This window comes from Pyxicephalus adspersus, chromosome Z, assembly GCF_032062135.1.
Source record: "Pyxicephalus adspersus chromosome Z, UCB_Pads_2.0, whole genome shotgun sequence".
In the NCBI taxonomy this organism is placed as follows: Eukaryota; Metazoa; Chordata; class Amphibia; order Anura; family Pyxicephalidae; genus Pyxicephalus; species Pyxicephalus adspersus.
In genome coordinates, this window is record NC_092871.1 from 81112121 (window position 1) to 81131602 (window position 19482).

The 19482-nt window shown below is 38.5% G+C and overlaps 2 protein-coding genes across 5 annotated transcripts in view; one reads left to right on the forward strand and one right to left on the reverse strand.

The window, feature by feature from the left end:
* Positions 1-4020, reverse strand: part of TREX2 (three prime repair exonuclease 2) — an 8829-nt gene extending 4809 nt beyond the window's left edge. Inside the window, exons 1-2 of one of the 4 annotated variants that reach the window (XM_072430388.1) lie at positions 3877-4020; positions 2803-2930 (exon numbers count right to left, since the gene is read on the reverse strand). The gene's annotated coding sequence lies outside the window, so the exon portion shown is untranslated. Of the gene's footprint in view, positions 1-2802; positions 3520-3570; positions 3817-3867 lie in introns of those variants that run through there. The other 3 variants (XM_072430390.1, XM_072430391.1, XM_072430389.1) reach the window with 3 other exon arrangements.
* Positions 4021-10863: 6843 nt separating this feature from the next.
* Positions 10864-14581, forward strand: RBM34 (RNA binding motif protein 34). The gene is made up of 4 exons (XM_072430238.1): positions 10864-10928; positions 12192-12275; positions 12955-13018; positions 13758-14581. Exons 1-4 carry the CDS (start codon positions 10903-10905, stop codon positions 13848-13850), a joined length of 267 nt encoding a protein of 88 aa, XP_072286339.1. The 5' UTR covers positions 10864-10902; the 3' UTR covers positions 13851-14581.
* Positions 14582-19482: the final 4901 nt, after the last annotated feature.

A 19482-nucleotide genomic window follows, 5' to 3' on the forward strand; every position in this document is an offset into this window, starting at 1 on the left:
GTAGTTAGAGGGTAGGGAGGGGTCCAGTGAGGGTTTCTTTAGGATAGGGAGAATTATGGCATGTTTAAAAGCTGAGGGGTATTTACCAAACAGAGGAATGGGGGTTTAGGAGGGAGTCAGTTTTAGAGAAGAGGTTGCTTGGGTTGGAGGCTTGAGAAGAAATTACAGCGGAGAAATAATTTTGCTTAGTGACAGTGAGCTCTGAGTTAAAGCTTTGAAGCTTGGATTTGTAGTCCATGAAGTCAGCGCTGAGGCCAGATTTCCTCCACTTGCGCTCGGCTGCACGAACAGTCTTTTGTAGCTGTTTGGTGTGATTGTTGTGCCAAGGTCGGGGGTTGCCAGGGCAGGGGTAGCGGAAGGTGGCAGGGGCAACATTATCCAAAGCCAAGGAAAGAGAGTGGTTTAACATGGTGGCAGCTTCATCTGGGGAGGTGATTTTGGAGAGGGTAGTGGTTAGGGACGTAAGGCAGTTTGAGAAAAGGTTGTGGTCAAGGTTACGGATATCTCTCTGCCATTGACAAGGCCTGGGATATGGCAAGGGAGGGCAAGAGTTCAATAGGTTGAAGGTGATAAGGTTGTGATCAGAAAGGGGAAATGGTGAGTTGTCAAGGAGGGTGAGGTTGCAGAGTTTGGAAAATACCAGGTCTAAAGTGTGTCCGGCTATGTGTGTGGGGCCATTGATGTGCTGTGTGAGTCCAAATGAGGAGGAGTTTTACTATTCATTGCGTTCTGTGGACCCAAAGTACTGAACCCAAAGACTGGTGGATTATTGAACAACCAAGAACAACCAAGAAGGGATGACCACTTTTTTTTTTAATGAGGAGGACACAGCAAAGTGCCACAAGCTCATCCTCTTCCCTCTCTGTACCACAGAACAGTGCTGTGTGTATGGTGCTCGATCATTCATCTGTTACCGGAATTGGTCGGTAAGATCCAGCAACAGAACTCTAATGTTTGTATGTAGCCTTATCCCCATACAGACGTCAGGTAACTGTCACTGTATCCACACAGCCCTGAAGAGGGGTGCGGGAAGGTCACAGCCGCAAGGGTGCTGAAGGAGCAAGCTGCACCCTGTTGTGCGCTCCTCTATTGCATACGTAGTAGTCATTTTCCTGATCAGTTTTTCAACAATCCACCACATTGGATTGATAAATGACATCGGTGGACCCATGTCAGATTTTTACCGTGGATGGGCTTGAACGCTCGACACTGACAACAAGTATCTGGCAGGTGTATATAGCTTGAGTCTCGAGGGTCATAAATGTAGCATCTATACATAGCTTTACATAGAACCTAAATGAGCAATGTAAATAGACAACAATGCAGGTTGTTTATTCGTTTCTCTAGACAAACCTCATCATTGTCTATAGGAACACATGACTAAAAACTGTTTTTGTCAGTAATTGGTTACAATTGAATACTAATAGATCATTCAGCAAACTGGAAGCCCATTTGTTTTAAAACGCATTTATGGGTGCCCTAGATCTCTGTATCCCGATCTTCTTTCACAGTTTTCATTTACTACCATAGAATCCATGGCATTGTGAAATAAAGAATAACATTGAATTTACCTTTGATACTCAAGTCATTCTGTCATTTCAGAATATTAAAAATATACTTTCATTCCATAGCTGCTGTAATTTCTCAAAAATGCAAAAATGTATGGCAATATGGGGGCATTTTCTATCCTACTGGCGAAAAGTCATTTTCTATTTCTAGGATTTGATCATCGATTTTATCAAAAGTTTGCACTAAGACACAACGGAAGTATTAGGCTAGGTACACACATCTCATCCGATTATCATTTCAGGGCTGGTATTGGAATGGAATCTGACATGTGTACAGCTGTCGTTTGACATCACTAACAACGAACAATCGTAATACAAGTGAAGGGGAGAGAGTACAGTCGGGTGCCGCTTGCTCCATCTCCTCCCTCCCCTCTCCATAGAGCAGAACGGCACTGCATCTAGAGCGCTCGTTCATGCATCTTTCAGTCTTTTGTCGTGAAAAATCATACGTGTGTACGTAGCCTTGATTATCAGCTTTACTTCAGCAGCTTTTCCCTATAGAATAATGAGATTTGCTCTGGTTATAAGCAGTGCAGATCCCTTCCATTAAAGCACCAGTAAAATAAATTTCAACCAGGCAGGTCCTGTTTTGCAGATTGGACAGGTGATATCCCTTCTGCGATAAAAAAATAACATACCTACCTCTTTACAAATTTTTATTTACACTCACCTGACCTCGCTCCATCGTGGGAGCCATCATCTTCATCTAGTCCTCTTCCAAGTGTCGAATGTTTTTTCCATCTTCATTGACCAGACTGGGGTAAAGTACCTCCTTCATTCAGTTGTAATATCCCTGGGTGATGTCGGGATACCCGGCATATCCCAAAATCTTACACTGAGCTGCACATGGGATCATGAAAATTTTGATCAGGCTGGAAAGTATGCTTTATAGCAGAAGGGACATCTCAAGTCCTTTCTAAAATAAAAATCTTGTCTACTTACAGTTAGACATGATGAAACAATAGAAAAGGTAAGTAGCAACAGAAAAAAAAAACAGAAATAGAAAGGTAGGAATCTGCAAAAATGTTTGTTACAATTCAGTAATGTACAAATAATAATAAAAAAAAAACATTTAGAGTAACAAGTTGAATAGCAAAATATAAACAGCAAAAACAAGTCAAGACAGCAAACAGAACCTTATCTGAGTGACCTAATCTGAACTCAGGATATATATATATATATATATATATATATATATATATATATATATAAGTTTTTTTTTCTTTACAAGTACCTGATATGAATGCTGATTGATCTCAAGTTGATATGGCAGTCAGCTGTCTTAGTTGTAGTCCTTCCTCATTCCTGGTTGAGCAGATTTATATAGTAAGTCACTCCCACACATTGAATTCAACACAATCCCTGTAGGATGGAGCAATGCACAGTTCTATAATCACACCTTCTGGCTAGATACCACAAACAAAAAGTACTCTTATCATGCAATACAGTTTCTGTTTTCTTTAACAATTCAGTTTCCAGGAAGAGAACAAAGTTTAAGAACCTTTTCATGTGTGTTAAGGTTTCTGTTCTGTATATTTGTTTCCTTTTCCTAGCAGAGCGCAGAGTTTATGAATATTGAAACTCAATGGCTTAATCCCACATTCCCGCAAAGTTTAAGAACCTTTTCATGTGTGTTAAGGTTTCTGTTCTGTGTATTTGTTTTGTTTTCCTAGCAGAGCGCAGAGTTTATGAATATTGAAACTCAATGGCTTATTCCCACATTCCTTAATAAAAATATACAATACATTATTAAAATAATATTGTACAAAATGAGCTATAGGATTTCACAGATCAACAGATCAAAAATTCTAAAATAATTTAAAATTTAATTATAGTATTGATCACCGTTATTTTTTGTTTTAAATTTCACGAGATCAATCGATAAAATACAATTTTCTACAATGGTGGTTAATGCTTTAACCAGCATGCTTTATTTACATTAAAGTGGCGGTCAACAGCTTCATACATTGGTCGGATGATTGTCAAAATCAGATGTACGTACAGCGGTCCCCTGACGTTCACTAATCTGTCCTGGTGGATTGATGAATGACTGACTGGAAACAACCACTGTACATTTGTTTATAGAAGAGCACAGTGGGGTGCCTCTCGTCCGTCGTCCTCTCTCCATTGAACAGAAGGACCCTCTGTATACATCACTCGTTTGTTCATCCGTTACTGGAAACCATCACAAAAGATCTGACCTTTGAATGTAGCCTTAGACTTTCACTGAAAGAAGAGACTTTCACTTTTCAAACAAACACCACTGATTCTTATTTCTGTATATATATAAATATGTTACCAGCAGTACCCGATAAGCATGTCCTTGGTATTGCAGTCGGTCCTCGTAATTGTAGTCCTTTCTCAAACATGTTTGGGCAAGTTTATAAAATGAGTACCTCCCACACAGCACAATCCCTATAGGATGGAGCACAGTTCTGTGATAACATCCTCTGAATAGACCACAGAAACGGTTTCATCATCTCACATGCAAACGTTTCCTTTCTGTTTGCCTCAATTTTGTTTTTTTATCTATGACTTAATCCTGCACAGCAACTTTCTTAAAATAGAAAAAATAATAACAATAATTATAACACAGAATGATCTATAGGATTTTATAGGAGTTATAAAACGGTTGAAGTAGAATGTTTTTAGCATTATTTGTTTTTACAAAGAATTATATATAATATACAACCAAACCAATGTCCAGCAATGTAAGAAGAATTCTTACCACGGATCACCAGGCTAATATATTGTGAGCTGTGGATTTAGAAATTATAGAAGGGGTTCCCCAAGATATGAAAGTTATTTCAAGGGTTCCGTCATGTTAAAAAGGTTAAGAAAAGCTGCAAATATTCATAATAAAAGAAACCAAACTGTATAATAAAAATAGGTTTACATTTAAAAAACAATGGTTGTAATAGCTTTATGCTATGAAGAAATGTTATATACAAATGATTTTTAGGGGATTCTTTAATGGCTACATTTTACCAGGGTTATATATATAGAAAGGTAATTTTATTTTTAACATTATTGTGTGTATAGCGCCAACATATTAGGCATCATGATACAGGGTCCATAGTCATGTCAGTAACTGTCTCTCAGAAAATCTCACAATCTAATGTCCCTACCATAGTCTAAAGACCCCAAAATAATTTATAGTTAGTTTTTGGGGGAGAAGCTAGCTTATAATTTATACATTACCAGTATATTTTTGGAATGAGGAATTTGGAGTGCCTGAGGGAAACCCACGTGGAGAATTTCCAAACCCCATGGAGTCTATACCAAGATTCAATCCTAGGACCCCAGACCTACCAAGTGGGGATTCTAGCCACTTTGAGTAGAATCAGTCAGACTGTGTTGGCAAAATTTGTTTCTGATTCTTCATCTTAGCCAACCTGCTTTATTTATTTTTTGGTATCCCATTGTCCTTGCTAATATTTTCATTTAGTTTTCATACTAAAGAGAATGTCTTAAAAGTATTTTCCTTAATTTTCTGGGCTTTTGTTTGCTGAAGCATCCTAAACATTTGCTCACTGAAGGCTGCCAACACTCTCATGCCCATGCAGGTCAGGTGCCAATCCCACTAATTTCTTCACCTATGATAAGCCCCTACTTAGCCTCAAGAGGCAGAAAATGATCCCAGCATTTTGATGCCCCCAAGATTTGAATGTGTAAGGGATGGCATCTGAGGTAGGACTGATAGAGGACCAGGAAGAAGAACAGATCTCTAGGCAAGGCAAAGGAGGATAGGGATAGGACAATATGCAGCCAAAGGTTGAGATGGTCAGCCAGATGAGATTGCAAGGGTTCAGAGGTGAGAGAGTGGTCAGAAGATGGAGTGGGGTGTGGAACACAATAGACAGTAAACTTGGCCTGATGTTTAAGGGGTCATAGGTGGTAAAATGGTGCAGAGACAGAGTTGGGGTCATACACAGGTGATTTTTAGCCAGAACACTATCCAAGAGACCATAAGCAAGAAAGTACATGGCTAAGGTCAAGCAGAAGTCAGGGCAGTTATTAAGCTAGAAGGATCACAGGGGTCAGGAGGAGGGGGTCAGTAACTAACAGAAATAAACTTAGATGTATACTTGAATAAACCCTATCACAGCTATAGGGCCCTATTTATTCACCCTGTCAACCAATGAGAGGTCAGACAGGGAGCATGCCAAAGAGGATGCAGGATTAAGAAGGACCAGAGGAAGCAAATGCATGTGCATGTGACCCCAGTGCCCCTGGAGGCATGCACAAAAGAGGTTGAATGAACACAAGAAGCTGATAATTGGGGTATCTGCAGACTGGGCAGTCAACCCGAGATAGCAGCGTCAGAGAGACAGGACAGGTAAGTACTACCAGACACAGACCCTATGCCAGGGAGAACAGATCAGAGTAGGGAGACCTTACTGCCAGAAACCTTCTTAGATATCGTAAGTCAGGGTTTTGGTTTTGACACTACTTCAACAAAGTGAGCAATTTGATTCACTACTTATAAACAGGTGGAAGTAGGTTGCCAACCACATGACATATATAAAATGTCTGCATGGCAAACATAAGAGGTTTTTCCAGTTCTTCAAAATTGATAATATGTGTTATTAGTGGCAATTATGTACAGGTATGAATAAATTGGTTGGTAAGATGAGTCATGACATAAATTTGAAAAGATACCAAATGGCTGTAAACTCCTTGACTCCTCTTCCACCATACTAAGGGAATGTTGAGTGTGGAATTCTTAGTATTGTGTAAGTGTAACACATCCAAATATCTATTATCTCTTCCTAGAAATGTTGTGTTTTTCTCCTCCAGGGGATGGAGCCATGTTTGTGCAAGCACAATCCCGAGTCACTGTCTACCTGCTGTATAAAGATTCATGTAAATTCTGGCTGCTAATTCTTGGCTGAGATCACAGATGTCTGGCACAGATCAACCCCGCTTTGCATCTTGCAGAAAACCCTATTCCTGTCTTGGCCTAGGAGGAGTCATGGATGACTTTTATCAATATAAGGTGAACCTGTTCTTAATGATACTATTGTTGTATATTGGGACATATCAGTATTATTGACCTATTCACAACTAGAAGCCTAATCAGAACTTTTTTGGGGGGTTTTGTATAGAGTGGAGAAGAGTTAGAATCTATGTAAGTCTATCAAATAGAGAATCCAGGAAGCATCATTGGGTATCGTAATCTCTAAAACTTTGGTATTCCAGACAATACAAGGAAGCCCCATCTAGGACCTCCTCTTTTGACCCATTTACCCAAAAAGGGCTTGGTCATAGAAGTCCAGAGGATCTCCCCTTTGTTGTCTGCAACAATATTGTTTCAGTGTGATATATCTAGTGGGGTGCTGCAGGATTAAACATTTGTTTGAATTGTGTGCTTTGGGTTTTGAATGAGCTCCTAACTGGTTGGTGCACCCATTATGTAAGGAAAGTGGCCCATGGCAAGGCTTTTGGAGAATTTTCTTCTGCACCATGAAGCTAAGTCTCCTTTGGTAAAAGTTACACTGTACTAGAAGTGAGAGTAAATCTCCCCAAAGTAACAGGAAATCCTTCAGCAAGTGTTCCCCATGAGACAACAGGTGATTTTATGTCTTCTTACAATGACCACCAATAATATCTGCCACCTAGACAAATAGAGAACCACATCCTGAAGGTATCAACATGAAGACAATAGGTAGAAGACAGACACAAATAAAATGTTTAGTTATGCTTCTTCATAACAAATATTTATATAATGGAAGTGCCATAAAACAAATCTCTGTAAAAGACACACCTATGGTTATAGGTGATGAGAAGGTTCCTGTATGAAGACTAAAAGGCTGAAACACTGACAACACCTTGGCTTCAGGATGAGTCACGTTATGATTTTTTTGTATTAACAATATGCCTGATTTATCATTCTTTATATAATAGAACCTAATGAATTGTAAGTTACATAGTGTACGCAACAGTTACAAAGGCAGCATCATTCACCTGTTTCATTCCAACAAAACAACATGTCTCTATAATTAGTAATCAGAAATAGAAACCCAATGAGTCAGTTTTTAGTAAACAGAAAACAAGATTGGAGTTCAAGATATAGGGCTGCATTCCTGGAGAAAAGGAAACAACTATATCAAGCGTATATCAAGCGGGTCCCATGTGAAATTAAGGTGAGAAACACATATCCACCAACAGTCCCCTTGGAGGGACTGTCCACCTTGACATCCTTTACTATCATTGCAGGGACTGTCTGCTCTGGCGTCCTTTGCTACTTTTGGAGGGACTGACCACATTGGCTTCCTTTGCTACCTTTTAGGAGACTGTCCACTCTGGTTTCCTTTCCTGCCTTTGGAAGGACTGTCCGCTCTAGCTTTCCTTGCTACCTTTGAAGGGACTGTCCCTCCTTGGAACCAATCATCTATATGTCTGTCATGAAGTGCAAATCAACTCTGATGCTTGAGGCTCCCCTAGGAACTTTGGATGCTGATCTGCCAATGGCATGACACAGGGTGGGGCAAACAGTTTAGGCACCTGTTACTGTTTCACCTAAACTGAGATGGAGAATGTTGTGCAGCTAACAGGTACCAGGCTGTAACCCTCAATCTACACACAAGCAGGTTCCCCAGAAAGGGTAAGCAGTGGTAGTAACAGGAAAATTATTGAGAGTTAAGCTAGACAGGAGGAGAGCTGGAGTAAGATTGAAATCCAAAGCCAAGGGTCAAAAGCCAAAACCAAAGGTCTGGCTGGAGTAAGAGTAAGCTCAAAATCCAAAAGCAAAAGTTAGGAGCCAGCAAGGTAAAAAATGCACTGAAAAAATCACTGATCTCAAGACCTGGATGATAGCAGACTAACATCCAGCAACGAAAAGGAGACTTTAAAGTCAAGCTTGGAGGGTGAATTATGTGAAACTAAGGTGAAAAAAACACATATTTACCAATATATTTTGGAAAAACCCTTTGCTACCTTGGTTCTGTCCCTCCCTGTCAGGAGTTGTAAGTCGGCCCTGATGCTTGTGGTCTACCTAGGAACATTAGTTGGTGATCCGCCATTTGCTTGGCACAAGATCAGGCTCAGAGCTTAAGCACCTGTTAGGTCTTCACCAAAACCTCTGAGATGAAGGAAGGTCCAAGCAGAGGTAGAGTGGTAGTAACTCATTTAAAAGAGTACTCAAAACTAATTTTTTTAAACTTGCCTACTCATCCTATTCTGTCTTTTAAAACCCCCACTATGTCCAACCACTACATATCTCCCCTCCTATTGTATGTTAATTCCCCCACCTCCTAGATTGTAAGCTCTTCTGGTCAGGGTCCCCTCCTGTGTCACTGTCTGTATTAGTCCGTCATTTGCAACCCCTATTTAATATACAGCGCTGTGTAATATGTTGGCGCTATACAAATCCTGTTTATTAATAAAATAAAAATAACTGGCCAACGATTTAGAGCTGGAGTAAGGTTGGCAACCATAGACAAGGGCCAAGAGTCAAAGCCAAAGATTCGGTTGGAGTGAGAGCAAATCAGATTCAAAATCAAAGGTTAGAAGCCAGTGTGGATACAGAAAAAAAACACAGATCTCAGGATCAGGCTAATAATAGACTAAAATCCATCAAGGAGGCCAGGGGGAGCTGAACTTATGTATGCACCTAATTACCAACACCTATGTCTGCCAAGCAGATTCTGGGAAAACCTCCTTTCAATGGTGACTGGCAAAGATGAAGTGATTTACGGCCTCATCCTACCTCTTAAAGTGCATCTCCGCACACAAGGATGCCAGTGGAGCAACATGTGCACCTAAAAGAGTCTCATTCGTCCTCAAATGTTTCTCTTCTTCATATATGGTACAGACCTCTATAAAATGCACTGGTAAATTACAAAAAAAATTGTTATATTGCCCTACACTATTCATCAAAACCCTACAATAATGCATTTGCTACTTTAAAAAATCATCATAAAGGAAACATAGTGATGAAAAAAAAACAACTATGGGTGTAACCAACAATTTGTTTGCCTATTTTGTGTAACTGGGTGCATGGCAGTTGAAAATACTTTACATTTATTCTTTATGTTCCAAAATCTGTTCCTCTTTCTCAAGTAAGAAGGAATACAAACATAATTTACATATTATGCACAGGTGTCAAACCTTTTGTAGAACTCACCGCCATAGGGGTGGACAATTTTTACCTGGGTTACTCGTTGTAGAGTAGCAAAGTAAACTAACGAAAGGCTTGTTTGCCTTAGTTTTAAGGGGTTTGTTGTACCTCCAACACAAAGTAGCAGTTCTGTTGGAGTGAAATGGCTTAATTTACTTGTATTGATAGACACAGAGCTGGGGCATGTTTGCATGGTGAGCTACCCTGTATGGAAGTCTGCACAGGGTTTGATGTGATATCTGCTTGTAAATCTTTTTGCACTAACAAGAACAGGGCGTATGGGAGACATTGCTGGGCTTAGATAAGCAAGTGGGTGTTTACTCACAAGTCTGTGTTCCTATGACACAGCTAATTACAGAGAATTTAGGAAACCTTTGCTAATGCTGAATATAAAGATTTAATGTACATTGCCACGTAATATGTTAGCGCTATATAAATCCTGTTTATTAATAATAATAATAATAATAATATTAATAATAATTTGTCTGCCCGTAATGCACTTGAGTATTTCATACATCTTCTGTGCCATACTGTGTCATACCTGGTTGCCATCATTTTTGGGAAAAAATACGTGTAGATGTAAAAAGTACATTAGTACTACAGTATATTATAATTAAAAATGATACAGTATATTGTAATAAAGATGATACAGTATATAGTAGAATTAAAAACATTACAGAATACAGTATATTATAATTAAAGATGATACAGTATATAGTATATTATAATTAAAAATGAATATCTGTACAATTTTGTGGGAAGAGGCTCACCATATTTAGTAGATCAACTGCAATGCAGTGTGCAGATCAGATTTTCAATGTGCAGGGCAATTAGCAATTACAATTAGGAATAATTAGCAATTTGGTATTTGAGGTTGTGTAAATGACCTCTCTTGTTGCCCCCTTCCATACATAGAGATCTTTGCATTAGCCTCCAATTTTTTGCCACTATGACTGAATCCCGGGGCAAAACATCTCCTTGCCCCTGAACTTGCAAAGACAGCGTGACATATAGTACTGGTATGCAAGTCCTAGCTGCAAGCTTTGATATTTGGAGGATCATTCAGGACAGATCTGTGCCATACTTGGCTGTAATGGGGTTTAACATTAGCTGCTTTCTGGTAGAGCTGGGGAGGAGCATGAAATGTAATTCTGACAACTTTTGTTTCAGATGCTGAAGGCGTGCTTTAAGGAGTTTGGCCAGATTGAATCCATGAGATTATGGAAGCATTATCTATGGTAAGCACCCCACCAATTACAATAAATGCAACCTGATATTTATATCAATGATCAATTACTCTGATTTATTATTCAGGGTTTTTTCTGTAATAAATGCACCCTGCAGAGGATTGTAATGACCATTCTGGTGCACAGTGACCCTGCTAGTGACACATGGGGATGAAGCATAGGGCCAGCGCTCACTTACTTACTGTATCTGTAGAGGAGCAGAGTTGTCAGCCTGGCGGAGGACTATAGCATACTCTATAGCAGTGTTTCCCAACCAGGGTTCCTCCAGAGGTTGCAAGGGGTTCCGTGAGCAATGAACAATTTTTACCTCTCTGCTCAGTTTTACTGACTCCAATGATCTTTTTTTTGGCCATCCGTAAGGGTGACATTCATGGCCAACCATGTCATAGGCATTCATCCCATTGACCATCATGAAAATATACTGTGAGCTGTGGATATAGTAAGTATAGCAGGGGTTTGACTTTCCTGTCCAAAAAAGTGAAAACCATTCAGTAAGTTGACATGTATTTTTTCTATATCTGTTAAGGTTGTGCAACACAAATAAAATCAATGGGATTTTGATTCAGACTTGATTACATTTCACAGAGCATGCACTGATGTTTTTTTTTTTTTGTGTTATTTTGTGTTTTACAGCACATTGTGATATGTGTCTGGACCAGGTTCATTTTAGAATGTGTTAGGGGAATGAAACTTGCCTTGTACTTGGCTGTTTGGTGTAATAGTCCGGTCTGGTTCATGTAACATTTGCAGGGTTTCACTGCAGATTGCTGACATTTACTAAGCATGCTGCAAATGATATGATCCAATGCAGTGGGTTTATGTCACATGACATGAATTTAAAATGCCTCCTGTCCATTGTCTTGGGTCAGTATTGTAATAAATAAAATCTGCTTTCACCTCCACTGTGATTCAGTGCTCATAATCCTGGAGCTTTACACTGTGGACTTTGACATTTCAATATAATATTGTAAAGAGGTGTGACAAGGACATGGCATTTCCTCCAAGATCGACAGGCATTTTATGAACCTATTAAATGTTCTAAGGCTGAGAAGCAAAAACTATAGCAGTCACCACATCTAAATTCTAATAATCTGCAGTATAATAGATTTATATTTTTGGGATTAGAGACCCTTTATGGCACGTGCAGTCTGTTTGTTACCAACATGGTAGAGATAGATTATGTTCGAGATGTACGCTGCTAGTTTTACATTTCATTTGTAATGATAGTAACAAGTTTGTTTTCTTGATCTGCAGGCGGAAAATACACCCGAAACGGAAGAACATTAATGCGTATGTGCTTTTCAAAGACAAGGAGAGTGCAGCCAAAGCCCTTGTCAGGTAAGATAATGATCACGGTGGACACATTTGCCAGCTCTTGCCAAATCCTTACCATAAGGGAATAATGAGAATTCACCCTTGCAACAGGGCTTCCCTTAAATTGCAGCAGTTAAATGATTGTTTTGGTCTAGGGAACCATTAGGGCTATGTTCACACCGTCATTCCTGAACTGCACCCATGGCTGTCTATAGAGAATAAATTGGGGAATGGTTTGGTCATCATGTCATCTGCTGTCAAATGTGCAAACACTGTTTTTTAGGGAACCAGAGCAGCAGCGCAGTGAATCCAAATAAGCAGCAGCGCAGAGTCCAAATAAATCAATACATTAGTCTTTACTGGAGATAACACCAAATGTTACAGTCACCTTGGCCTTCATCAGCGCTTTGTATGCTATGTGAGCCTGGGTGGCATGACTCTTAAAAGGGTTCAGGAACTGAATGACTTGTAGGCCGCATTCCTGTTGCTGAGCGTATGATGTCGGCAACCTTTAAAAACAGGTTAGCTGTAGCTCCCACTGTTTTAACCTTTCAATCTTCATCTGCAGTCTTTGCTGAGCGTATGATGTCGGCAACCTTTAAAAACAGGTTAGCTGTAGCTCCCACTGTTTTAACCTTTCAATCTTCATCTGCAGTCTCGTGTCACCTACTTACCATAATCTGCATGATTTTATTCTGTCTAGGAACGGCACAGAGATCAGCAGTGGATTCCACATCAGAGTGGATCTTGCCTCCAAGGGCTCATCGGTAAGCAGCATAAAATGTACCTAAATAAAAAGAGCAAAACTGTAAGGGGTGGCTGCACTAATTTTCATGTTCTTTATATTTTATCCTTAAAATTGACATGCTTTCTGTTCTAGAATGACAACAGTCATGTATTGTATCTATGGCGGAGCACCATAGAATAGGAGTTATGTTATGGGGGTGTCCTATAGTTTATAGATGAACTGGACTGGGCTAATTAACATTGCTAATTACTAACAAGAGAGGATGTAATGCATTGAAAGCTAGAAGGTCACTGGATGTCTGACATGGTTGGTCTTTCAGGTATTTTTCTATACTATTAGTGTACTTTAGGAGCCATAATGTGCTGGATTGTTCATGTGGCACAGATGTAATGCTTGTGTGTTTTTTTTCTATTTACCTAGGTATACATGTTCTCTGCAGTGATTTTTTTTTTCTCAAGGGGTAAAATATATTGACAAAAAAGTATGGCATATTTGTTATTACAATTAGGTTACGCACAAGCCATACAAATCCAAGTCATAAGTACATTGTATATGAACAATTACACAATATAAAGAGTGAAGGCTCTGTGACCTTAAAGGGTTTGCAAGAAAAAAAAGTGGGTGAGGTAGCACCAGGCAAGATAGGGGTCAGATTGGGTTTATGCAAGGGACGAGCATGCAGGTACAGTTTTCTCTTTATCGCTTCACCTAATATTTCTCCATTGTGATAAACTTTATTTATTTTTTTCTTTTTTAAGCATGACAACAAGAAATCTGCATTTGTGGGGAACCTTCCATATGGTAAGATCCCTGTCTATTGTGCAGCAATAGGAATGTTATATGTACAGTAAGCTGTTGTGTATTCCATACAGGTCATAATGAAATCACTAAGGATTTTGTATGAAGTTTGCCTTTACATCTCATAGCAGAGTAATATGTATACATTTGGGAACAGTGAAGACTTGGCAGTGTTATTTTAAGGGGACTACCCATCCAAAAAAGATTTTAGAGGTGGCTGGGTTAGCCTCCTATTTGTATGTTTTTGATAACCATTAATGCTAAACTAACCTTAAAGCAAAACTAAGTCGTGTATATACTCCCCTGTTCAGTAGCCACCATCTTCTTCCTTCTTCTTTTACTCATTACGATCTTCAGCCATCTTGATTGGACAGCAATCAGACAGGAAAAAATGCTTTTAGGAGAAGGGACAGCACCTGTCCCTTTCTGCAATGAAGCCCTGTCTGATCCCAAGTTTTTAAAGTAGAACTTTAGTTCAACTTTAAGTTACATGCTTTTAAGGGGTGCAAGATTTTTACCAAAGTAATGAGCCATCTTCATTTTATTTGGCCCTTAGACCTAAAAGAAGCTGTTTCTTTGCTTGCAAAATTGACTTGTTTCAGTGAAAAATTTGTATGGGACCTATACATACAGTAACACCATTGCCCGTATTCAGTAATCCATAGCAGTCAATCAGAATATACTCAAAGTGAGGAACGTATAAGATGGATTCTGACTGGGTACCACACACTTATTTCTCATTCGTTTTTATTACTTATGCAGAGTGGGGTCCACTCCTTATGGAAGTCAGCATTTTATTATAAACAAACCTTTCATATATATATATATATATATATATATATATATATATGTGTGTGTGTATGCTACTGTACACCTACATTACATGTTTAACTATTTTTTTAACATATTTTTGTGTTTTTTTTTTATTTAAAGATTATTATTATTATTATTATTATTATTAAATAATATATAAGGTTCCATGCAAAAAAATGTAAGGCTTTTTGCATGGAAATTTGGATGGAATTAGAACGCTAGGGGGGAAATGCTTGGATGGAGTAGGTAAGAAGGTAGGAAACCTCTAAGAGTAGGTGAAAGTTTTTTTTTTTTTTTTTTTCTTGTTTTACACCTCTGCCTCTTGGGTAGATTCACTTCCTGTCCAGTAGACACAAAGTGTCCATATCTCCAAAATTAAGGGAATTTAATCTTTCTTTCTTTAATTAGTCTTCACCAGAACACATGCCTTTAATGGAAGATTTTAGCACTGTTTTTCTTCTGCATTAATTTTAGTCTTAATGCCAGTGGGCAACAGGACAAAGAAAAAAAAGTGATTACCCCTAACAGTGGCATAGAGGTCAAAAAATCAATGACATTGGTTGTAATCCATCCTTATATGTATTTAAAACTTCTAACAGTCACACTATAGCTGTTACTACTTTTCCAATAAAGGCATACCTGTAAAATGTCAGCAAGTATTTCAGTTTAACGCTGTCCACAGCATGGAACACATTTTATTCTTTTGCTGGAGTCTGCAAAAAAAAAAAAAGACTTTTAGGAGCAAAACTGTATTATAATGACCGGGTCATTTGAAGGCTGCATTTGATTTTTTCTCAGGCCATTTGACAACAGTTCCTGTCCGAGGGTAATGACATTCAGTGTGTTGTATCCGTGAAAAAGCAGCACTGTCACCCGAACATAGGAGGAAGGAATATGTAGACCACTGGGAATACTAAGACCATTCTTACTGATAAGTTCAGCATGGATGAAGTGCAAAAAGAGTTAGGATTTCATTCCTGGCACTTAACAAAACTATAGACCAGTGTTTCTCAACCAGCATTCCTCCAGAGGTTGCAGGGGGTTCCTTATTCTTCCTAATGTCCAACAATGTTAGAGGAATTCTTCCCACTGACCACCACGAGACCTGAAATTTTTTTCAAGGTTGAGGTTGAGAAAAGCTGCTGTCCACTATATAAAGACTATATACATTTTTTCAACAGACATAACAAACAGTATGTTAATCAGGAGTTTTTAGAAAAAGTTTATTATTTGGGTTTACTTATAAGATGGTATTAGTATGACAAACATTCTTTTTTTTTTTTTTATTGGCAGGGTACAGATGCTGTACAATTGGCTCTAAAGCTGAATAACTCAGAGCTGATGGGAAGAAAAATTCGGGTAAAACGTTGGAGACCAGAAAACCGGGATGGGTAAAGGCTTTGGTTATGTGTTATTTGAGGTAAGAATAAAGAGAAATAACATGCATTTCTATGAGATCTAGAGATAAGATTGCAGAATTCAAGCCTAATTGAACTTCCAGTTTAAATAAGATGAATATATTCTGGTTGCATCAAACAAAAGATGTTTAATGTCTTAGTTTTTCTTCTTTCTGGGGGCCTGGGTTGCCTTTGCTTGCTTCAGGTAGACTTGGAATCTTCAGACAATCTGCCTAAGGCTGGTCAAATGCTCCTGTCAATGTATTTTGAACAATTTAGAAGTTTCAAACTGATCCGTTGACACAGACCCCAAAGCAGCCATTGTCACTGAAGAAAAGCCTCTGCCTTGCTATGATACATCAGTGATGGACCCTTGCTTTGTGTGTGTGGAAGCAATTGTTAGATGCAAAGCCTAAGCTTCCTACTGATTGGGGAGCTCTAAATCTGCATTCACCAGACCTCTGCAATATAACTACTGCTTGCACAGGGAAAGCAACGGTCCTTCTCTGCAGCATACTGACAGGCTTTTCTATTCCGATTGTGGCTGCTTTTCTCTAAAGCTTTGTTCACTTTTTGTTTTGATGCACCCCCGAGTATATTTAGAACCAGTCACATTCACTAAAATGTCCCTGTTAGATATCACAGTGTACCATGTAAATGTAAATATTTCAGTTTAACGCTGTCCACAGCACTTTTTGGTTTATTCTTTTGCTGGAGTCTGTAAGAAAAAAAAAAACTTTTAGGAGCAAAACTGTATTATAGTGACCGGGTCATTTGAAGGCTGCATTGGGGTTTTTCTCAGGCCATTTTCTATATTTTACTTGGTGATCCTGACAACACAATTCCTGTCCGAGGGTAATGACATTCACTGTGTTGTATACGTGAACAAGCAGTACTGTCACCCATAGGAAGTGTTGTAAGACTACAGAGAACCCTTTCCAATTAGGGGGTAGGATTATGTAGCCCAATGGCAATACTGAGACCATTCTTACTGATAAGTTCAGCAAGGACGAAGTGCGAAACGAGTTAAGGATTTCATTTCTGGCACTTAACAAGACTATAGACGAGTGTTTCTCAACCAGGGTTCCTCCAGAGGTTGCAGGGGGTTCCTTAAACTGAACCGAGAGGCACAAATTGTTTAACTGACACCAATGATCTTTTTGGCTATCTGTAAGGGTGACATTCTTTTTCCCAATGACCAGCAATGTATGAGGAATTCTTCCCACTGGCCACCACACTAATATACTGTGAGCTGTGTATATAGTAATTATAGTAGAGGACCAGAACATTTTTTCAAGGTTAAGGAAAGCTGCTATCGACTATTTAAAGTTCTGCCCAGTATGAACATCTAATGATAATTTTTTCAACAGACATAACAGTATGTTAATCAGGAGTTTTTAGAAAAAGTTTATTGTTTGGGTTTACTTATAGGATGATAATACTATAACAAACATTTTTTTTTTATTGGCAGGGTACAGATGCTGTACAATTGGCTCTAAAGCTGAATAACTCAGAGCTGATGGGAAGAAAAATTCGGGTAAAACGTTGCTTGACAAGTGAAGCACAAAACACACCGAAAAACACTGCCTTCAACGAGAAGCTGCAGTCACTAAAACCAGGAACATTTAAGAAGAGCTTGGATGGAGGATGGATGGAGAAGCCTAAAAATCAGATAAAGATAAAATAAACTACATTATAACATATTCAATTATCTTGAGTTAAAGAAGCACAATTGCTTTGATTATTGAGGGCAAAGCAAGAGTGTGTTTGCCAAAGGGTTCCTGACCCACGGTCACTCACCTTACCAGTGTTCCAATGCTGATGCTTCTCTCTTGGTCAATAAAATCCTGTATAGCACTGACCCAGTGACCCAGTTGCACAGTCATCAGTGACCAAATTCGAACATCTCTGTTATCTGGCAGCAAAAAAAGCATTCTTAAAATGTGGTTAGAACCCAACCCTCCCAGTACTACCCATCTTACACAATATCTTCAATCTCTAATGACCATTGATAAGACTGAGGCAACCCAGCATGGAGATACACATCTACAAAAATAGTTTGGAACATGGATGCCTTATCTTGAATACACATTGTCTCCTACTCAATTACAAGATAATATTGAGCAATTTCGGCATACGATTTGGTACGACCGTAGGGCTTTGGAAGTGCACTAAATGTTGGTAGGATAGCTAGTCAACAATACACAATAATAATATTAGATTGTACATTATAAATGGTGAATAGAGGTACAATGTCTATATGTTGTGACTTTGGTCATTTCCAAGAGGTTTTCTCTTTTCAGTGAAAATATAAGTCAAGTTTCTGGGGTGTTTATTTGTTTAATTATTTAATTTTATTGGTTCCTTGAAAGGGGGGGGGGGGGGTTCATTCTTTTTTTGTGTTTGGTTCTCCCTTTCATTTGGCTTTTTTTTTTAATTGGTTTGTTTAGTTAATAATATTAGTGCTTCATGCTTAGAAAATGGAAAATGGAGGAGCGGCGGAAGGCATTTAGGATGATTCAGGGATTATGTATCTCTAATTGTTTCTGTAATTTTGATCATTGTTATCCTCAAATCTAGTGTCTTATCATCCCATGTTTCGACTGTACACTTGATGTTTATTTCATTACTACCATATTTTTTGTAACTGTAATCTGTATAATCTGCCAATAAAGATATATATTAAAAAAAAAAAAAAATCCTGTGTTGGTTGAGGTCAGCAGGTTGGGGGGGCCAAAGACGTCTCAGTGCTAGACCTAAGAATCATGCTGGTAAGGGGTGTATCTGGTGGAAGATGTGACAGGGTCAGTTTAAAGACATACATTTCTACAGTATTTCTCAAATGCATCAATCTTTTCATTTCTGTAGCTAATGTAATGGACCCACCTTAGGGAATGTACAGTCAGAGCTGTCTAAAGTCTTCTTTTTTGTGTTTAGTAAATTGCCTCCATAAAACTAAATTTTTTTTTACATAAAATGCCTTTAACCATTTCTTTTTTCAATACTTTATTGGGTTTTGCATAAGAAAGAGAAATACACAGACACACAATATGATCAAGGTATATTGAACATAAATAAATGTGAAAACATACACAAATAAAATCAACATAAACTAAAATAAAAAATAAACGTATGCACCATTGCAAACAGAGTCTCTCTAACTTGATTTCTCTATAACCAATATAGATGTCGTATATGGTTAAAAATATTCAATATTGATAAAACCGGGGAACAATTTTGAACAAATTTTTTTGTTGACTTCAATGTTTAAGCCTATTTATGCTAAAATAAGTATACTAATTATGAAAGTGCAGGTAGTTTTCTTCTATCACATCAGGTTTTTTCTCTACCGCTAATATTAATGTGATTACTGTAGCGTGGATTTGTATAGGCTATTCATTTACACGCAAGACAGTGTGGTCAGAGGTTGTGCGCTGCTCTACGTAGTGAATAAGCAAAATGTATTTTTCTACTT

Excerpts from the sequence above, each read along its gene's own strand:
- RBM34 (XM_072430238.1), top strand. The coding sequence starts at position 10,903 with ATGAGATTATGGAAGCATTATCTATG. Across the intron at positions 10,929-12,191 it reads TTATGGAAGCATTATCTATG|GCGGAAAATACACCCGAAAC; the intron begins GTAAGCACCCCA and ends CTTGATCTGCAG. Across the intron at positions 13,019-13,757 it reads TTGCCTCCAAGGGCTCATCG|CATGACAACAAGAAATCTGC; the intron begins GTAAGCAGCATA and ends TTCTTTTTTAAG.